This window comes from Prunus avium, chromosome 3, assembly GCF_965620075.1.
Source record: "Prunus avium chromosome 3, drPruAviu1.hap1.1, whole genome shotgun sequence".
Classification (NCBI taxonomy): domain Eukaryota; kingdom Viridiplantae; phylum Streptophyta; class Magnoliopsida; order Rosales; family Rosaceae; genus Prunus; species Prunus avium.
In genome coordinates this window covers 30,541,590-30,559,492 of record NC_142286.1, presented here as the reverse complement: position 1 = coordinate 30,559,492, position 17,903 = coordinate 30,541,590, and the positions used below count along the sequence as shown (strand labels likewise).

At 37.3% G+C, this 17,903-nt stretch overlaps 3 protein-coding genes across 4 annotated transcripts; 2 read left to right on the top strand and 1 right to left on the bottom strand.

Moving 5' to 3' along the window:
- The first annotated feature begins 797 nt into the window (after positions 1 to 797).
- On the top strand, positions 798 to 9,247 carry LOC148295918 (3-hydroxyisobutyryl-CoA hydrolase-like protein 5). The gene is made up of 10 exons (XM_088249987.1): positions 798 to 1,150; positions 1,367 to 1,435; positions 1,574 to 1,657; positions 1,752 to 1,820; positions 1,956 to 2,019; positions 8,147 to 8,220; positions 8,349 to 8,432; positions 8,555 to 8,689; positions 8,808 to 8,849; positions 8,996 to 9,247. The coding sequence occupies exons 2-10, from the start codon at positions 1,406 to 1,408 to the stop codon at positions 9,065 to 9,067; spliced, it is 654 nt and encodes a 217-aa protein (XP_088106113.1). The 5' UTR covers positions 798 to 1,150; positions 1,367 to 1,405; the 3' UTR covers positions 9,068 to 9,247.
- On the top strand, positions 2,050 to 4,213 carry LOC110757071 (uncharacterized). Of its 2 annotated transcripts, XM_021958599.2 has the most exons (4): positions 2,050 to 2,457; positions 3,038 to 3,483; positions 3,595 to 3,832; positions 3,943 to 4,213. In XM_021958599.2, exons 1-4 carry the CDS (start codon positions 2,445 to 2,447, stop codon positions 3,975 to 3,977), a joined length of 732 nt encoding a protein of 243 aa, XP_021814291.2. In that variant the 5' UTR covers positions 2,050 to 2,444; the 3' UTR covers positions 3,978 to 4,213. The 2 variants fall into 2 exon arrangements, with proteins under 2 accessions (XP_021814291.2, XP_088106112.1); XM_088249986.1 differs by having other exon boundaries at positions 2,054 to 2,457; positions 3,038 to 3,832.
- A 350-nt stretch (positions 9,248 to 9,597) lies between the features above and the next one.
- Positions 9,598 to 16,421, bottom strand: VCL1 (vacuoleless1 (VCL1)). The gene is made up of 15 exons (XM_021969182.2): positions 15,430 to 16,421; positions 14,908 to 15,198; positions 14,562 to 14,701; positions 13,703 to 13,808; positions 13,520 to 13,612; positions 12,689 to 12,778; positions 12,473 to 12,586; positions 12,206 to 12,313; positions 12,026 to 12,099; positions 11,843 to 11,897; positions 11,088 to 11,269; positions 10,643 to 10,772; positions 10,324 to 10,426; positions 10,055 to 10,152; positions 9,598 to 9,959 (listed from the first exon to the last, which is right to left on the bottom strand). The coding sequence occupies exons 1-15, from the start codon at positions 16,213 to 16,215 to the stop codon at positions 9,795 to 9,797; spliced, it is 2,535 nt and encodes an 844-aa protein (XP_021824874.1). The 5' UTR covers positions 16,216 to 16,421; the 3' UTR covers positions 9,598 to 9,794.
- Positions 16,422 to 17,903: the final 1,482 nt, after the last annotated feature.

Here is a 17,903-nt window from a genome sequence, read left to right as displayed (position 1 = left end):
GGATCACGGGAACGATTTTGGAAATTGAGGGACTCAAATGCAAAACGGGTCTAAGTTTAGGGACTAATACAACGATTAACCCTTGATTTAAAATAGTAAAATCTCACTTGCAATGGTGTAATTTAGTTCATTGCAATAGAGAGGGCTATGTGATGAACCTTTTATTGGATCGCAATAGGCTAATCATGGGACCCACATGTCAATAAAAAATATAAAAAATACAGCAATTAATGCATTATGCCATTAATGTATAATACCAATTAATGCATGTGTAGTATGCAACCTTTCTTTGCCTATATTTTTGAAGAAAATCCAAATATACAAGTTTGGCACGAATTTTTTTTTAAAGATCTCTTTGATAATATTTCAGTGGTACAATTTTTAGTGTTATTAAGTTTATCCATTTTATTTTATTTGAGTATGTAAAAAAATATGTAAGAAGATATAACTATTGATTTGAAATTATTGAACTGTACCATTGTAAATAAAATTGCAGTTGAATTCAATAGATGCCAAAACATGCATTGAACTATTTAACCATCATTGCGGAATTAAGGAAGTGACTTTCTACAGGTTTTGAAAATCACAAATTTTGTATAGTAGCGAGTTAAGTGGCAACTTTTCTTTGTCCTATGTTAAAAAGATAAAAAGAGGCTTTTGTTCCTTGTGGGTTTTATGACTGCGGAAGCTTCCATAACTCCGGTTACTCTCAATAATCTAAGAAACTACATTTAAAAGAGAAAAGTAGTAAGAAACCGCAAGGAAAAATCTGGTTTTGATGAAACTTCCTCATCTACCTTTCCCATAAGTCCGAAAATGAAAAATGAAAAAAGAGAGGAGTAAATGATGGGTGGTGTTGGTGGTAAATTGGCAACCACACTCGTAGGCCGTAGCTAATCTCAATGGATCAAAACCATGGTGTAGTTGGTGGTGGTTGGTAGATTAAACGTACACAGCAAGGCTTAGAGAAACAGCTGGACATAAAGATAAAGACTTGGACATGGATGCTCTCTCTCTCTCTCTCTCTCTCTCTCTAACAAACGAGTAGCTATCAAACAGTCAATAGCCAACGTTAAATACTGCACCATCGTCACCCTCTTCACAAACCCACTTTGGTCGCTGCATTTTTTGTACAAGCTCCACGGTTCATGTAAGTTCTCATTGCTTCTTTGATAGATTTGCTGTCGAGTCAGCTCAAAAAAATTGAACTGCAATGCTTCTAATTCTACTTTGAAAGATTGGAATGAAATGGGCAAGTTTCTTGGCGGTTGGCCCCCGATTCTGGAACTAATTATCTGGGATTAGTTCACTGCTCAAAAAATTCATGTTTTCCTCATTGCCCCTTGTTGTTAATTTGTTTGTGCAGCTTGTTGGCTTCTAATCCACTAGTTAATTGATCATTTAAATGGCACAAGAAGTTGTAAATTCAGATGAGGTAATCTCCTTGTGCATTTGTAATTGCACCAACCTTTCTTTTGATGTTTATATTTTCAGTTTTCTTCTTGCAAATAGTGAACATGATAACTGTCTGCTAATTAGTAATTACCATATGGGTGTTTATGTAATCTTTTAGGTTGTTCTTGGAGAAGAAATAGACCATGTGAGGTTGATCACCTTGAACAGGCCTCGTCATTTGAATGTCATCTCATCAAAAGTGGTATGCTCACAAAGTCAACTAGTTTTGTTTAAGTTCTTGGTTTTTTTTTTTTTTTTTTGGGGTTCTTAATTCACTTTTTTTTCACTGCACTCAGGTTTCTTTGCTAGCAGAATACTTGGAAAAGTGGGAAAAAGATGATAAAGCTGAGCTTGTAATTATCAAGGTTACTTCCAATTTTTCCTGAAATCTTGAACTAGCATTGGTGGTCGTGGTTTAATAGATCAATGCACAACTTTGATGAAGTTTTCAATTCCATTTAGATATTAGCCACTTGATATGCTTTGGTGTTCTTGTATAGGGATCTGGTCGAGCTTTTTCAGCCGGTGGGGACTTGAAGATGTTCTATGATGGCAGGAACTCAAGTAAATGCTTTCTCTTGTGAAAATATTTAAGTTCTTAATGTAAGAAGGTTTATTGCCTTAATCCTACTGAAGTGATCTCCTAATCAATAAAGGATTGCAAGAACTTATTATTCATCAAGGACTCAAATTCTATCTCGTTTGGCAGCCTGCTATCAGTATTTAAAGTGGTTTGCAAAGGCTTAAGGATTCCTAATTCTATCAGGATTGAAATACATTAATTCTATAGCATGAATGATATCTCTAAGTGTTCCTTGATGGGCAAGGACACTTAGAGAGATGCACATATAAATAGAAGGCTCCCTCCTAGAACCGATATACCCAAGCTAATCAGAAATTCACCCCATCTAGAATTAAAGCTATAAGGATCGGTTTCTAAAGGAGAAGAGCTTCTAACCTCTCTGCACAATTGGATCTGCACCAGCATCATGTCGGATACAGGTTAGTGTTCAATTTGATATGACTTTCAGAACTTACATGTGGTATCAGAGCATAGTTATATCATGTTCTACCTAACAAATTCAGTGCAGGAAAATTAAAAGAAAATAAACTGACAGTTATTTAAGTTATAAAGCATGAACATGATAACAGTATAAAGTATGAACTTTATCATGTTCTTGACAGTTTTTCAGATCTATGCTTACAGTTCTTGTGTAGTAATTGAGCAAGCCAAAGCGGCTCAATTTTTGCATAATCACTGTATTCAAAGTTTATGATCTAAAAATTTGCATCATGATACAAAACATATTGAAAGGCTTTCTGTCCAAAGATGTAAGCAGTTTGATATGTTTTTATCATGGTGGAACGACATGGGATGTGGATAGATATGGATTAGTGAGAGATCTTCTTCTGTCTAAAGATGTGGAAGTTTTTTTTGCTCAGGAAATTCACATCTATTTATATTTCAGTGTCGATAAACGTACTTAATTTACTGTCCAAAGATGTGAATTGAGTGTGTTTGATTAAAGTTTTTGGGGAAAGATGTTTATAAAGTGTTTTCTTGTTTTAAAAACATGTACAGTCAACCATAACTCGATTCGAACTCTCACTGGCTCCAATTATAAGAAATGGAGAGAAGATGTGGAAATTGCTCTCGGATTTTTGGATTATGAAATGGCTCTCACTGATGAAGCCCTAGCAGTACCTGCAAATGATGCATCTGCCGAGACTAAGGCAAAATATGCAAAGTGGATTAAAGCCAATAAGATGGCAATTCTGATTATGAGGAGGTCTATTTCAGAAGAAATCAGGGGCAGTATCATTGAAACTGAGAATGCTAAGGAGTTCATTGAAGCTATTGCAGAGAATTTTCAAGGATCCAAGAAAGCAGAAATAGGCACACTCATGAGCAAACACACAGACATGAAATATAATGGAGAAGGCTGCATAAGGACTCACATTCTGAACATGGTTGAAATAGGAAACAAACTGAAAGCTTTGAAAGTCAATGTGGATGAAACCATGATGGTGCATTTTGCCATTAACTCTCTGCCTAGCATCTTTAGACAATTGAAAACAACTTACATTGCTCAGAAAGAAATATGGTCAGTTGCTGATCTAATAGGTATATGTGTGCAGGAAGAACAAAGCATAAGAAAGGACAAAGGTAAAGAACAAGTGCATTTTGTGCAGGATATTAAGAGCAAACCTAAGGAATGGACTAAGAACAAATATGCAGGCAAGCAACAAAAGAAAGATGAGACTGCAAAAGGAACAGGTCCAGTAGGATTAAAGTGTTTTTTCTGCAAGAAATTTGGGCACATGAAAAGAGATTGCAGAAGGTACAAACGTTGGTTGGACAAGCAAAAGGCTAAAGGTAAGAGTGAAAAAGTTTCTGTAATTTATGAATCTAATACAGTTGAAGTTTTATCTAATTCATGGTGGTTAGACAGTGGTGCAACAGTTCATGTGACTAATTCATTGCAGGGGTTCAAAACAAAGAGGGTGCCAAACAAGGATGACTTGAAGGTGTTCGTGGGAAATGGAGAAAGAGTTAAAGTAGATTTTGTTGGTTTAGCTAGTCTTGAGTTGGAGTCAGGTTTTATTTTGGAATTAGTTGATGTCGTTTATGTTCCTTCTATGATAAGGAATTTGTTATCAGTTAGCAAGCTTGTAAAATCAAACTTACAGTTTGAGTTTGATGAGTCTGGTTTCTCCATTTTCAGAAATAAAATTTTTATTGGAAAAGGATTGTTGATTGATGGAATGTTTCGTTTGAACTGCAAATTGCCAAATCAAAATACAGAAATGGTAAACGTGATAAGCACAAAGCAGTTAAGTCACACAGAATCATACACACTATGGCATAAGAGACTTGGACACATCTCTAAAGAAAGAATGAACCTCTTGAGCAAGGAATCAATACTTCCTCCACTTAACCACCATGAAAGAGATAAAACTTGCATTGAATGTGCAAAAGGAAAGTTAACAAATCTCAGAAAGAAAGGAGCTATAAGGAGTGAGAAATTGCTTGAAATAATACACACAGATATTTGTGGTCCTTTTCCAGTGGACACTCATGATGGTTACAGATATTTCATCACCTTTACCGATGACTTTTCAAGGTATGGTTATGTATATCTGATAACAGAAAAATCAAAGGCACTAGAAATGTTTAAAATCTACAAAGCAGAAGTTGAAAATCAGTTAGATTTAAAGATAAAGGTAGTGAGATCAGATAGGGGAGGAGAGTTTTATGGCAGGTTCACAGAAAGAGGAAGGAATCCTGGACTTTTTGCAAGTTTTCTGCAACAAGAAGGTATTGTTGCTCAGTATACCAATCCTGGGACACCACAACAGAATGGTGTTTCAGAAAGAAGAAATAGAACCTTAGTAGAGATGGTGAGAAGTATGATGTGCTGCACAAAACTTCCTGTTTTTCTGTGGGGAGAAGCTTTAAAAACTGCCAACTATCTAGTCAATAGAGCACCTACCAAAGCTACAAACCATATACCTTACGAAATCTGGTGCAAAAGGAAGCCTAGCCTAACTCACTTAAGGACCTGGGGGTGTAAGGCAGAAGCAAAGTTATATAATCCAGTACAGAAGAAGCTTGACTCTAAAACTGTGAGTTGTTATTTCATGGGATATCCAGATAGGACAAAAGGTTACAGGTTTTATTGTCCTAAACATAACACTAGATTTGTAGAAACACAAAGAGCAATCTTCATTGAGGAGGAGAAAGAAGAATTAGACAATGCAGATTTTGATTTTGATGAAGTTTTGGAAAATCAAGAGACTGCAGAAGAAAATGAAACAACAGAAGTGACTATTTTACCTTTTGATACCTTGGAAGGAAACCAAGCCTCACCAACACATGAGGACAGAAATCATGAACAAAATCCCGTGACAGAAACTCAGCAAATTGCAGTAGAGGAAAATCCAGTGACAGAAACTCAACCAATTGCAGTAGAAGAAATACAAGTAGAACAGGTAGCACAAAATCCACACTTACAACTCAGGAGATCACAAAGGCATAAGAGATCAGCTTTGTCAAACGATTATTTTGTCTACCTACAAGAATCTGAGTTTGATATCAACACTGAAGAGGATCCTTTAAATTTCAAACAAGCTATGGAAAGTGACAAGTGTTCACAGTGGTCTGCAGCTATGGAATCTGAGCTAGAATCAATGAGCAAAAATGGAGTATGGAAATTAGTTGAATTACCACAAGGTTGTAAACCTATAGTTTACAAAACCAAAAGAAATGCACAAGGCAAGATAGATAGATTTAAAGCCAGACTAGTGGCAAAAGGCTACACACAAGAAGAAGGTGTTGATTACAATGAGACTTTTTCTCCAGTGTCAACAAAAGATTCATTCAGGGTGATTATGGCTTTGGTTGCACATTTCGATTTGCACCTTCATCAGATGGACGTAAAGACAGCCTTCCTAAATGGAAATCTCATGGAAGAAATATATATGAAACAGCCAGATGGTTTTGCCTTAAAAGGGGATGAGAATCTGGTATGCAGGTTGCAAAAATCGATTTATGGCCTGAAACAGGCATCAAGGCAATGGTATCTCAAGTTTGATGAAGTTGTCAAGTCTCAAGGTTTCATTGATAATCCATTAGATGAGTGCATTTATATGAAATTCAATGGAAGGAATTTCATTTTCATGTTGCTATATGTGGATGACATTCTTTTAGCTAGCAGCAATTTGTCCATGTTGCATGACACCAAAAGAATGCTATCAAATCATTTCGATATGAGTGATCTAGGGGAAGCAAATTATGTTTTGGGAATTGAAATCAGCAGGGATAGAGAAAGAAAGATGATAGGTTTGTGCCAAAAAGCTTACATTGAAAAAGTGCTTAAGAGATTCAATATGGACAATTGTACCGGATGCGATGTACCCTTCTCAAAAGGTGATAAGTTAAGCAGTGAGCAATCTCCTAAAACTGAGCAAGAGAGACTAGAGATGAAGGACAAGCCTTATGCTTCATTGGTAGGAAGCCTTATGTACGCACAAGTCTGCACTAGACCAGACTTGGCATTCTGCATTAGTGTTCTTGGCAGATTTCAGTCTAATCCAGGCCAAGCACATTGGATTGCAGGGAAAAAGGTACTAAGGTACTTACAAAGAACTAAAGAATACAAATTGGTTTATAAAAGAGTTGAAAATCTGCAGCTAGAAGGATATGCAGATGCAGACTTTGCAGGGTGCTTGGATACTAAGAAAAGTACATCAGGTGTGGTTTTTCTATTTGCAGGAGCTGCAGTGGCATGGAGAAGTGTGAAACAACAGTATGTGTCCACCTCCACGATGCAAGCAGAATTTCTGGCAGTTTATGAAGCCACTTCAATGGCAATGTGGCTTAAGAATTTCATGTCCATGTTAAGAGTTGTAGATTCAATACAAAGACCAATTCAGTTATGGAATGATAATTCTGCAGCAGTATATTTTGCACAAGGGAACAAGAGGTCAAGTGGAATGAGACATGTACATTTAAAGTTTTTGTCTGCAAAGGAAAAGATCCGAGATGGAGAGACTGCTCTAAGTCATATTGGTACAGATTTTATGATTGCAGATCCCTTAAATAAGGGTTTACCTAATCATGTCTTTCATAGGCATGTGGCTAGTATGGGACTGCAGTTAAGTTTTGATGCCTAAAGTCAGTGGGAGTCAGTGGGAGTTAGAGCCTTACAGTTTTGTTTTGTTTTAAATTTTGTTATCTAATTTTGTTTAGACAAATGTTGTTTTTGCAGACTTAATTGATGGTATTGTTTATTTAAGTTTTGCATATTCTGTTTTACTGAATGACAAATAGAAGAAGGCCAAACTGTGATCATGCTAGCAATTGTTTACAGTTTGAATCTATAATTTGAGTCATTAAAGTTTATTTGAAAAGAGACCTTGGTAGTCTTGAAGGGTGAGCAAGAAACTGTTTTGTTTTATCACACTTACAGAAAATCAAACAGTTTCTCGTTTTTCAATCTAGTTGGAAGCCTTATGTGTTTTGCAGATTCATATATGTGGTTGTATAAGTCTTGGATGTTATATATCCAGTGTACTTCGATAGTCCCTTATGAATTTTCAAAATGACAGTGGCTTGATAAAAGGAATAAGAGAGGATCTGAGTTCCACATGGCCATTAAGTGATGAATAATAAGTCTTAATTGATTATGTGATCAAGTGGGAGAATGTAAGAAGGTTTATTGCCTTAATCCTACTGAAGTGATCTCCTAATCAATAAAGGATTGCAAGAACTTATTATTCATCAAGGACTCAAATTCTATCTCGTTTGGCAGCCTACTATCAGTATTTAAAGTGGTTTGCAAAGGCTTAAGGATTCCTAATTCTATCAGGATTGAAATACATTAATTCTATAGCATGAAGGATATCTCTAAGTGTTCCTTGATGGGCAAGGACACTTAGAGAGATGCACATATAAATAGAAGGCTCCCTCCTAGAACCGATATACCCAAGCTAATCAGAAATTCACCCCATCTAGAATTAAAGCTATAAGGATCGGTTTCTAAAGGAGAAGAGCTTCTAACCTCTCTGCACAATTGGATCTGCACCAGCATCATGTCGGATACAGGTTAGTGTTCAATTTGATATGACTTTCAGAACTTACACTTAATATATACAGAAAGTGAAGTTGCTCTTGAACCTTCTTTGGCAGAGGATTCCTGCCTTGAAGTGGCTTACAGAATGTATTGGCTTGGCTTTCACATTCATACTTATAAGAAAACCCAGGTAATGCTTGAAATAAAGTAATCCTATTGCCTGCGTTTCCATTTGAAAATGGGTTCCCTGTAGACTGCATGATTCCAAGTTTATGCCACTATTTAAGGGTATCACTGAAGAATTCATGTTATCAATAGGTGGCTCTGGTCCATGGAATTTCAATGGGTGGAGGCGCATCTTTAATGGTCCCAATGAAGTTCTCGGTAGTCACAGAAAAAACTGTGAGTATGAATATGATCCTAGTGAGATGTTTATAGAAACATCTCTATCTTTAGTGTTTACTGGGTTGATATCAATGTCTGCATAGTGACATCAAAATTTTCTGTGGCGTATTTCTTGATAGGTATTTGCCACTCCGGAAGCTAGTATTGGCTTTCATACTGATTGTGGTTTCTCATATATACTATCCCATCTTCCTGGGCATCTCGGTAAGCATGCAAATATACTAAGAGCCATAATATCTGAGGATGTATATGAGGTAATTGTTGTATACCAATATTAATAACGAGAACATATAAGAATAAACAATACCATGTTGGAAACACCCTCTTGCTCCCTGCTTTTGAAATGTACTAATCTTCTATTTTGATATAAAGGGTATTAGAGCTCTCACTATTGACAAGGATAATGCCCCTAAGGTACTAATCTCCTGTTTCTATTAAAATGTTTCCAATTCTACGTCTTACGATTTACGATCAAATTAGTTTCAGTACATATCTCTAAAGATTACAGTCATCTCTAAAGATAAGCAAATTTAAGGAACACCTGTTGCGGTTGATTGTAGTGGAACCCACCATCTCTTGACCATGTGGGTGATGAGAAGATAGACCAAGTGTTTCAGCCGTTCGATGAATAAGCTTGTAACTTAAATCAGAGTTTCGGTTCTCATTATATGCAATTATTTGCTTCAAGTACTGCCTTTTTCTAAGATCATGTTCATGTGTCAACGTGAAAACAAAATGGTGTAATAAACTAGTGGGTTACTGTTTTCAAGTACCGCCCAATGTTTTCTAGTTTTGTAACAAATTTAGCTTAATTGTCCCATCTAAACCCTTTCTTTCACGTTCTTCCATCTAAGTGAAGCCTAAACGTACAAAAGCTTAACTATTTGCTAATTCAAATTACTCACAATGGTTAGCTAACTGGATGAATTTCATTCAATTTGGTCACAAATTATGTGTCCTGAGAGACCAGAAATAGAGGGGGAAATATCAGCAGAAACAACCAAAAAGACCCACACACACACCCCAAAATTAAAAAAAAAAAGTTCAGATGAGCAGTGGCATGGTGCTATTGCCCAAACAAGTACAAAATCACAAGCATTATTCTTATTTTTCAGAATAATTTACGCAGCAACCACCAAGATACCTTCGTTTTGCAGAATGATTTACCCAGCAGCAAACTAAACTATGCTCATACATACATGAACTTCAACAATGCTCACAATACATCAAGTATGAAAACAAAACTCATCTGCCTTTACATTCATCCTGCCATGTACAATGTAAAGAAAAATGCACACGATACACAGTTGAAAAAAAAAAAGATTTTTCAAAAAAAGGGGTAGGATGGAGGCAGGAAAACTATGAAACGCCTTGAAAAGATAACCGGTCCCTAAGAGTATCAAAAATTGATGAAGCCGCAGCATTTTGTGAAAAAGTCAATTTTAGTCGACCAAGCAATTCACCATCCTTTGCCTGGGAGGCAGCATCAGCAGCTTCCTTGGCCATGCCAATCCGAGCATAGGACTGTAAAAACATTAAAGGTGGGCTTAATCAATGAGATGTAGCAAAGTATGAAGATTCAAGCGAATGCTAAATTGCAGGGCTAAGGTTTACATTACCTCCGCTCTTTCTCGAGGATCTGTGAGTTTTGGGATATATTTCAAAGCTTCTCCTTTTTCATCTGCTTCGACGCATGCCTCTACAAATGGTCTGTAACCTATCATATGAAAGATAAAAGGGTATCAACTTAGCATGGCTGGCAGACTTCTATGGAATGTCCCCAAAAAGGGAGGAAAATAAGGCAAAAGTAGATTTCGAATGTTGCTTATTCCTCCTCCCTTCTCTCAGCAACAAAAATGTGATTGCTTTAATTAAATGAACACCTTACCAATTGGTGGTCTTTTTTCCTTTGAGAACTTCTCCAAGGCATCCCAATCTCTGATTGTAGCCAAAGCAAAAACTTTTAGCCAATACCATCTCTTCTCAGAAACCTGAGACGATTTCACAATAAAGCAGTCAAAGTCTATATTGCAGTCAATGCGAAAAACCAAATAAGAGTTTGTAAACAATCACAGAACATGCCAACTGTTTTATTTTGCATCAAACGTGAGAATAAACTCAAAGTTTTTACTTCGTTAAAAAACAGAAAAGGAATGAGGTTCGAGGAAAAAGACTTGGAAGGAGGCGCAAGCTTCAGTCTCACAAACCTTGAATTCTGTTTTCACTTTCATTGCAGCTCGATGATTTCCCAGAACAATACATGTTCGAATTGTATCACTGATACTGGAATCAACAAAAATGGCCTGCTTTGTTGACACTTCTAACTCATGCTGCATTCTGTAGAAATACAATGTAATCAAAAAAACAGTAAAAAACAAAACAAAACAAAAATCAAGTTATGAGATTTTACATCTTATACACACAAATCAATGACTAAAGAAAAAAGAAAACATCCAGTCTTGCATATACAATAGCGTCAAACACTAATCTACCATTAATAGGTAGTTATAAATTGGAGTTAATTATTACAATATACTTGTGTAAACTACAATAACATGCTATCCCTTGCAGCCTGGTTAATGCAATGAATGGCATGCACTAGAAATTCAAGAGTTCCCCCAACTAAGAGCGCAGATAAAACTCAAATCTAACCTCAACAACTTTGCATGCTCTTCAGCAGCCTTCGCCTCAAAGGTATATTCCTTCGTTTCTAAGAAAAGATTCTGGGCCTTCTCAATTATTTTTATGCGTGGACCATGAAGGGGAGATCCTCTGCTTGCCATTGGATTTTTTCCAAGCTCCCAAGATTCTTTCCACAAAAGGAAAGCCACCTCCTACAAAATACAAATTTTATATTTATAGTGAATGCTCCATAAGAGATGTTAATATTCATGAAGTGTTACATCAGACATTGGACAATTAGTTACAACACATTTTGTTCAAAGGGTAGCAACTCGAACATGGGATTACAGCTTGAATATACTTATCCCTCCAAATTTCTTGAAGATTTAAAAGAGCAGGCATTTCTATTAGCTCAACACTAGTGCGAAACAAAAGTCATGACAGAAGAGAGGAAACACAAGGGAATGGTTGCTCCAAGGACAAGAAGACTTGACTTTACATTACACCCTCTCCATACTTTAAAATTTTATCATGGGATGACTGGCGCGAATCTGATACTTAAACCTTTACTTATGAAGACTAAAATTTTCAACGTCTAGATAATGGAACATATGCGACCTACTTATGGTTTCCTTCTTTATAAAGCACACTACGTAAGTTTCAAAGTATGTATCTAACGTGCATTATGCATGTCTTTTGTCTTTCCCTAGAAAAATGCATGTCTATTGTCTATATGTATGCATAAGTATGTATACATGTACAACCAAAAGCCAACTGAAACCTACTTGAAGTTGTCCAGTTGATAGGAAAAAGTCCTTCAAGAATTCATGCTTATAGCACCTGAAACAGACACCAAACAGCTTGTTATGCATGCAATATATAGATCACTTTCCTGTGGCTTACTTTCCTTAGGATGCCTCATGGAATGGAAAGATGAAAATATTTCAGACTAGTGTGTCTATGCCTACCGTGCATAAATTATAAACAAATCACGTGCCAGTGCTCTAGCTTGTATCATTCCAAAGAACTCCAATGGTTGTCTCTGCATCAAATGGAGATTTTTTAATTGTTAAAGATGAATATTGTAGCTATGTGGAAACTTGTAACAGACACACTGGAATACATGTTGAGTTTTCTAAATGTATTACCTTTTGCCAGATATGAAAGAGAACAAGATAAACAAGGTCTGTATCACCACTTTCAATTGCCTTCATTAAAGCTGTATCTTCTTCTCCTATGCTCAACAAGAGAGGAACCTGAAGTCAAAGAATCACAACGAAATATAATTGGCTTCTTTCGCTTTTTCATAATGTGACAACATTTTTTTTTTTGTGGCTCAAAAATCAGGAAAAAAAAGTAATAATATCTTTGCATTCCTCTTTATTTTACAACTTCATAATTTTATAAAAAAGAACCTGTTTGGAGGAGCGTGGTTCATGTTCAACAAGCATAGCAGCTAACTTCCGGCGGCCATTCTTATCTGCATGTGCAGCAACTGCTGCATAGGATATTCCTTTGCATAGTTTCAACTGAAAATATATATAAACAAAAAAAATCCTAAAAGATGGGTTGGTTGCACGAAATAGAATGAGAAAACAAAACACAGTAACAAATGAAGATAACCAATCAACCTTATCAAGTAAGATCTCAAGAAGAGTGGCATCAGAAATTGCTAAGGAAGCTGTAATTTTCGAACATGCCCAGTGCATAATCACCATCTCCTACACAAAGCCAACAAGAGAAGAGATAAGTTCAGATATAAGTGGATTAATTCTACATTCAAAATGGAAAGCAGAAACTATATAGATCTTCTGAAGTACGCTAGTATTTAGTCTAAGAACAAGCATGCATAGCGCAGATAGTATCACTTTAAAAAAAAAAAAATCATTTTCCCCACCTCAACGGCATCCTCCTATCAAATTCAGTTAGACCCTGTTTGGTTCATGGGAAAGGAGGCTTGGGGATGGGAAATCAATTGCTTTCCCATGTTTGGTAAGTCCAAGCATGGGAAATGGTTGCCTGGCACATGAGAAAGTAGAGGGGAAAGTGAAGCCCTCCTTCCCCCTTGGGTTTTGTTTTCCCTCCTCATGGGAAAGTTTGGGAAAATGAGCCAACATTAAATGCACATTTTTCATGACTATTTTGTCCCCATTAACAATTTAGAATTACAATATATATCATTCAATGCATTCTTTTTTTTATATGATTTAATATGGGTATAATTGGAAAATTATACAAACTTTGTTTTCCATTCCTACTCAAAACAAACATGGGAAAGGAAATAAAGTGATATCTCCTGGTTACTTTCCCAGCATTACCAAACATGGGAAAGGAATCTTCCATTTCCCATCCCTTGGGAAATGACATGGGAAATGATTTCCCCTCAAATCCGTTCTGTGAACCAATGAAAAAGGAGCAAAACAATCACCAATGATGTAAACACTGTCAATAAATAGACTTACTTGATTCATTCCCAGGTACTCTGATACCCGTAGTGCAAGAAAGTGCTTGTAGGCATTGATCAAACGACCGATCAGAACAGATGGCGTAAGCAACTGAAAGCAACAACCTTATTCAGTATTATGTAACGAAAATAACATGCATATGCAGCAAGTTGGAAAATGAGAAAAGTTAGCTTCAAAAACCTTGTATTGTTGAATACTAAGAGGCATTCCAACGTCAGGATGCCGCACAGCATTTAAAACTCGCAAAGTTTTACACATCTCTTGAATATGATCCCGTTGAAAATTGCTGCCAAAGCCAACTGGATATCATTACCGAGACCAGAAATCAGAAAGAATGTTCTTTCAAGACCATGGAAACTAAGAACTATGTAGTTAGCATGCACTGAACGAGAATATGGACAATTAATAGGAATGAAAGTTACTGCAACAAATATATATATATATATCAAAGTCCAGTCGATGAAATGTTCGAAATGGTTAACTCTATCCTCTGGGGACATCAAATGAGAATGAAGTATGGGGAAAAGAAGATTATAGAAATCTTCTTGTGCAAAATGGACTTCATATTTAACAAACACAAACTCAACAAAGCCATAAATCCAAAACACTTGGAATACTCTGGATACAAAAGGGAAAATGTAGGAATAACTTATATACGTTTCTCCACTCATATTCACAGAAAAGTTGGATCTCCCAAATTGTATGCATTTTTTATGCACCAAGATACAAAATGGTAGCAAAAGTCCCTTTCAGTTATTGCAACTAGGTTTCAGGTTTTAATACAACCAGATAACAAGGAAGCACAATTTCCACAGCAAAGAAATTATCAGCGAGAGCTCAACATTATTCAGGCATGGAAAGCTAACTAAAATATCAGCACTGTTGCCTGACTCAAACTTGGAAATCCTACTTTCCCCAAACCATTCGCGGCAGAAGCACATAAAGGAAAGGTAAAGAGGTTAAATAATTGATAACGCAAAATGCTAACAACTTAACACGGGCGAGTTCAAATTCTACAGCAATATCAAGCCAGACAAACCTGCAAAAGGCTTGGCCATAGCTTGCAGCTCTTAGGAGCGTCCGTTGACGTAGAACATCAAATTCATGGCCAGCAGCATCAATACATGCTTCAACAGCCTCCGGCAAGGATGGGCGTATTAGTCGCAAATTCTCATCTGCCTGGTGAAACATGAAATTAGAATACTAAGAACAATTTAACCTTGTCGTTTAACTCATGAGTTTTACAGGTATAAAAAGCTGGGGTGTTTCAATAATTTCTTCTTGACTTTCTTTTGTTATGTTGCAGGGATTTGCACTTCGTTTTGATAATCCAGTGGAGGTTATCTATTTCTGTCTGATTAAGAAACAAAAAAAGAGTAACCTACCTTGGCACTTTGTCTGTCAAAATGATCCAAAGCATCATACAACAATGCTGCAGGTGACGTACTTCCAATCTTGAAGATGGATTCAGTGGAATCGGGCACCCGTTGTAGAAACTCCATGCTCGAGTTAGATAATATCCTTACTCCATCGCACTCAGGAATAAGAATTATCGGTTCATCATAAAAGTAGCGCACCGGATCTCCTCTAGGACCCATCATCAAAAGCATATCATCCCAATAGAGCAACACTGTGTCCATTCCACACCACGCTAGCTGTTCAGGAGGAAGCGCTGACTACAACACACAAAATACAAATATGCACATTACAATCTGCTATAGTGCCATAATGGACATGAAAACAACTGAGCAATTTTTACTGAGAAACATAACAAAAACTGTAATGTTGCTTCAAAATGCGAGTTGTTCATTCTTAATGACAGACATCAAATTCATGCCGTGAAATTCAAATTGAATAATAGACAAAGAAACAATTAAAATTACACATTGAAAACTGAAGAATCTGACCTCACATTCCTGCTCAATTAGGATATCGTTCAAATTCGAAGTCATGACCAACAATCGACCATCGTGCGTGAACGAAGCAAGCCACTGTCCATCTCTCGAAACAGCCATCTTCTGAATTGGTCCACGCAACACCTCAAGACCTAGCTGCTGAACGCCATCTTCCTCCACAGCCAAGACGCAAGCGTCTCCAATCCCAAGAAGAACCTCCACATTCCCGGACATCGTGTACTGAGGCTCGATCACTGCCATACAAAGCGGCGGGTCCTCGATCTCCGGGTCGGCCAATTTAACCGGGTTCGGGTTCTTGAAATCGGAAATGCAAAACAGCTGATTCGTTTCGGTGATGCAAACGAGGCCGTTTCCCCAGAAGACGCAGTCCACGACGTTTCGCTCGAAGCACTCTTGGCCCATGGAGATGCTCGATTCGAGGAGCTCGGCGTGGATGGTGTAGCGGAAAACGGTGCCGTCCTGGACGAGGCAGACTAAGGTTTGGTCGTCGGTCCAGGCCATGCCGATTAATCGGCCGCCCGGGTGTTTCCATATGGTCTCGCCCAGGAGATGGCCCGAGGAACTGAAGATTCGGAGCTTGCGTTGCGCCGATTCGCCGCCGAGTTGGACGATCTTTGAATCGTCTCGGATGACGGCGATGGGGCCGCCGAAGGGAGCGCAGGCGACCTTGTTGCGGTTCAGCTCCACGTGCTTCCAGCTCATTCGGTAGATTTCGGGCTTGCGATAGTACCGGTTGTAGAGGAGCTGCCACTCCGCGGCAACCGAGACGTTGGCCATTTCTGATTAATCAAAAGTTACAATCCTTGCTAACTTATGAGCATAATAACCGGATCGGCCGGATTGAGGACTCATATAAATTTTTTATGTCAGAAATATCCATATAGAGTGCCTGGTTCAAAACAGAAGGTTCTGACTTTTGAAAAGGACCATTCTGGAGGCTTTACTACTATTGGGGCAGTAGGATTTAGTAAGGAAGAATGCAGAAAAGCATGTCTTAGGATGGTTGTAATTGATGAGTTACCATTTAGTTTTGTAGAAGGAGAAGGTTTTCGTCAATTTTGTAGTGTTGCATGCCCTAGATTTATACCATCATCTCGTAGAACACTTGCCAGAGACTTGCTTACACTTTATTATGATGAGAAGCAACTTTTGAAAGCAAAGTTAAAGGCATATAGGGTATGCCTTACTACTGACACATGGACTTCTGTTCAAAATATAAACTACATGGTACTCACTGCACATTTCCTAGATAGTGATTGGATGTTGCATAAGCGAGTTTTGAATTTCTGTGTAATTCAAAATCATAAAGGTAGGACAATTGGGAGGCTTATTGAGAAGTGCTTGATTGAATGGGGTATAGAGAAGGTACTCACAATTACCTTAGATAATGCTTCTGCAAATGATAAAGCTGTTTCTTATTTGCAAAATAAGATGAAGGATTGGCCAAATGGTGGGTTGTTGTTAGATGGTGTACACTTGCATATGAGATGTTGTGCGCATATTGTTAATTTGATTGTTACTGATGGGTTAAAGGAGTTACATTCTTCTGTTAAGAATATTCGTGATGCTGTCATGTATGTTAGATCCTCCCCACAAAGATTGGAAATGTTTAAATGTTGCATTGAAAAAGATAAGATTGATTGTAAAGGCCTAGTTGTGTTGGATGTGCCAACTAGGTGGAATTCTACCTACATGATGCTAGAAGCTGCTTTAAAATTTAAAAAGGCTTTTGCTAGGTTGGAAGATGAGGATGGGCATTTTAAAACTTACTTTGGTAAAGGAAGTATGCCACCAGTTGAGGAAGATTGGGCAAATGCTGTTATCTTTGTTAACTTTTTGAAAAGTTTTTATGACTTCACTTTGAGGTGTAGTGCCACTTTGCATGCCACATGCCATACTACATTTCATGATTTATTCACAATTGATTGTGAACTGGCAGAATTGAGTATAATAGATAATTCTCTACTATCTAACATGGCACAAAATATGAAATTGAAATATGACAAGTATTGGGGATCACTTGATAATGTGAACCAATTCTTATTGGTAGCTGTGGTACTTGATCCTAGGTATAAGTTAGACAATTTATCTATGCATATTGCTGAATTGTATGTGGAAGATGATTATTATGTTGTCACGAAGACAGCTGATGTCAAAGCACTTTTGTTCAAGCTTTATGGGTTGTATGAGGCATGTTTTGTTAGTAATCCGACTCAAAGTGGTAGTAGTTGTAGTACACCTTCAATGGTTAGTAATCAAACTCAAAGTGGTAGTAGTTTTCAGTCCTCAAATTTTGGAGGTGATAAGAAAAAGGCTATGAAAGAAAAGTGGAAAAAGAGGCAAGAAGATAAAGAGGCAGTAGTTCTATCTCATGAGATAGATAGATATTTGTCAGATGCTGCAGAACAGGATGTTGAAGAGTTTGATATTTTAAATTGGTGGAGGGTGAATGGTTCTAAATATAC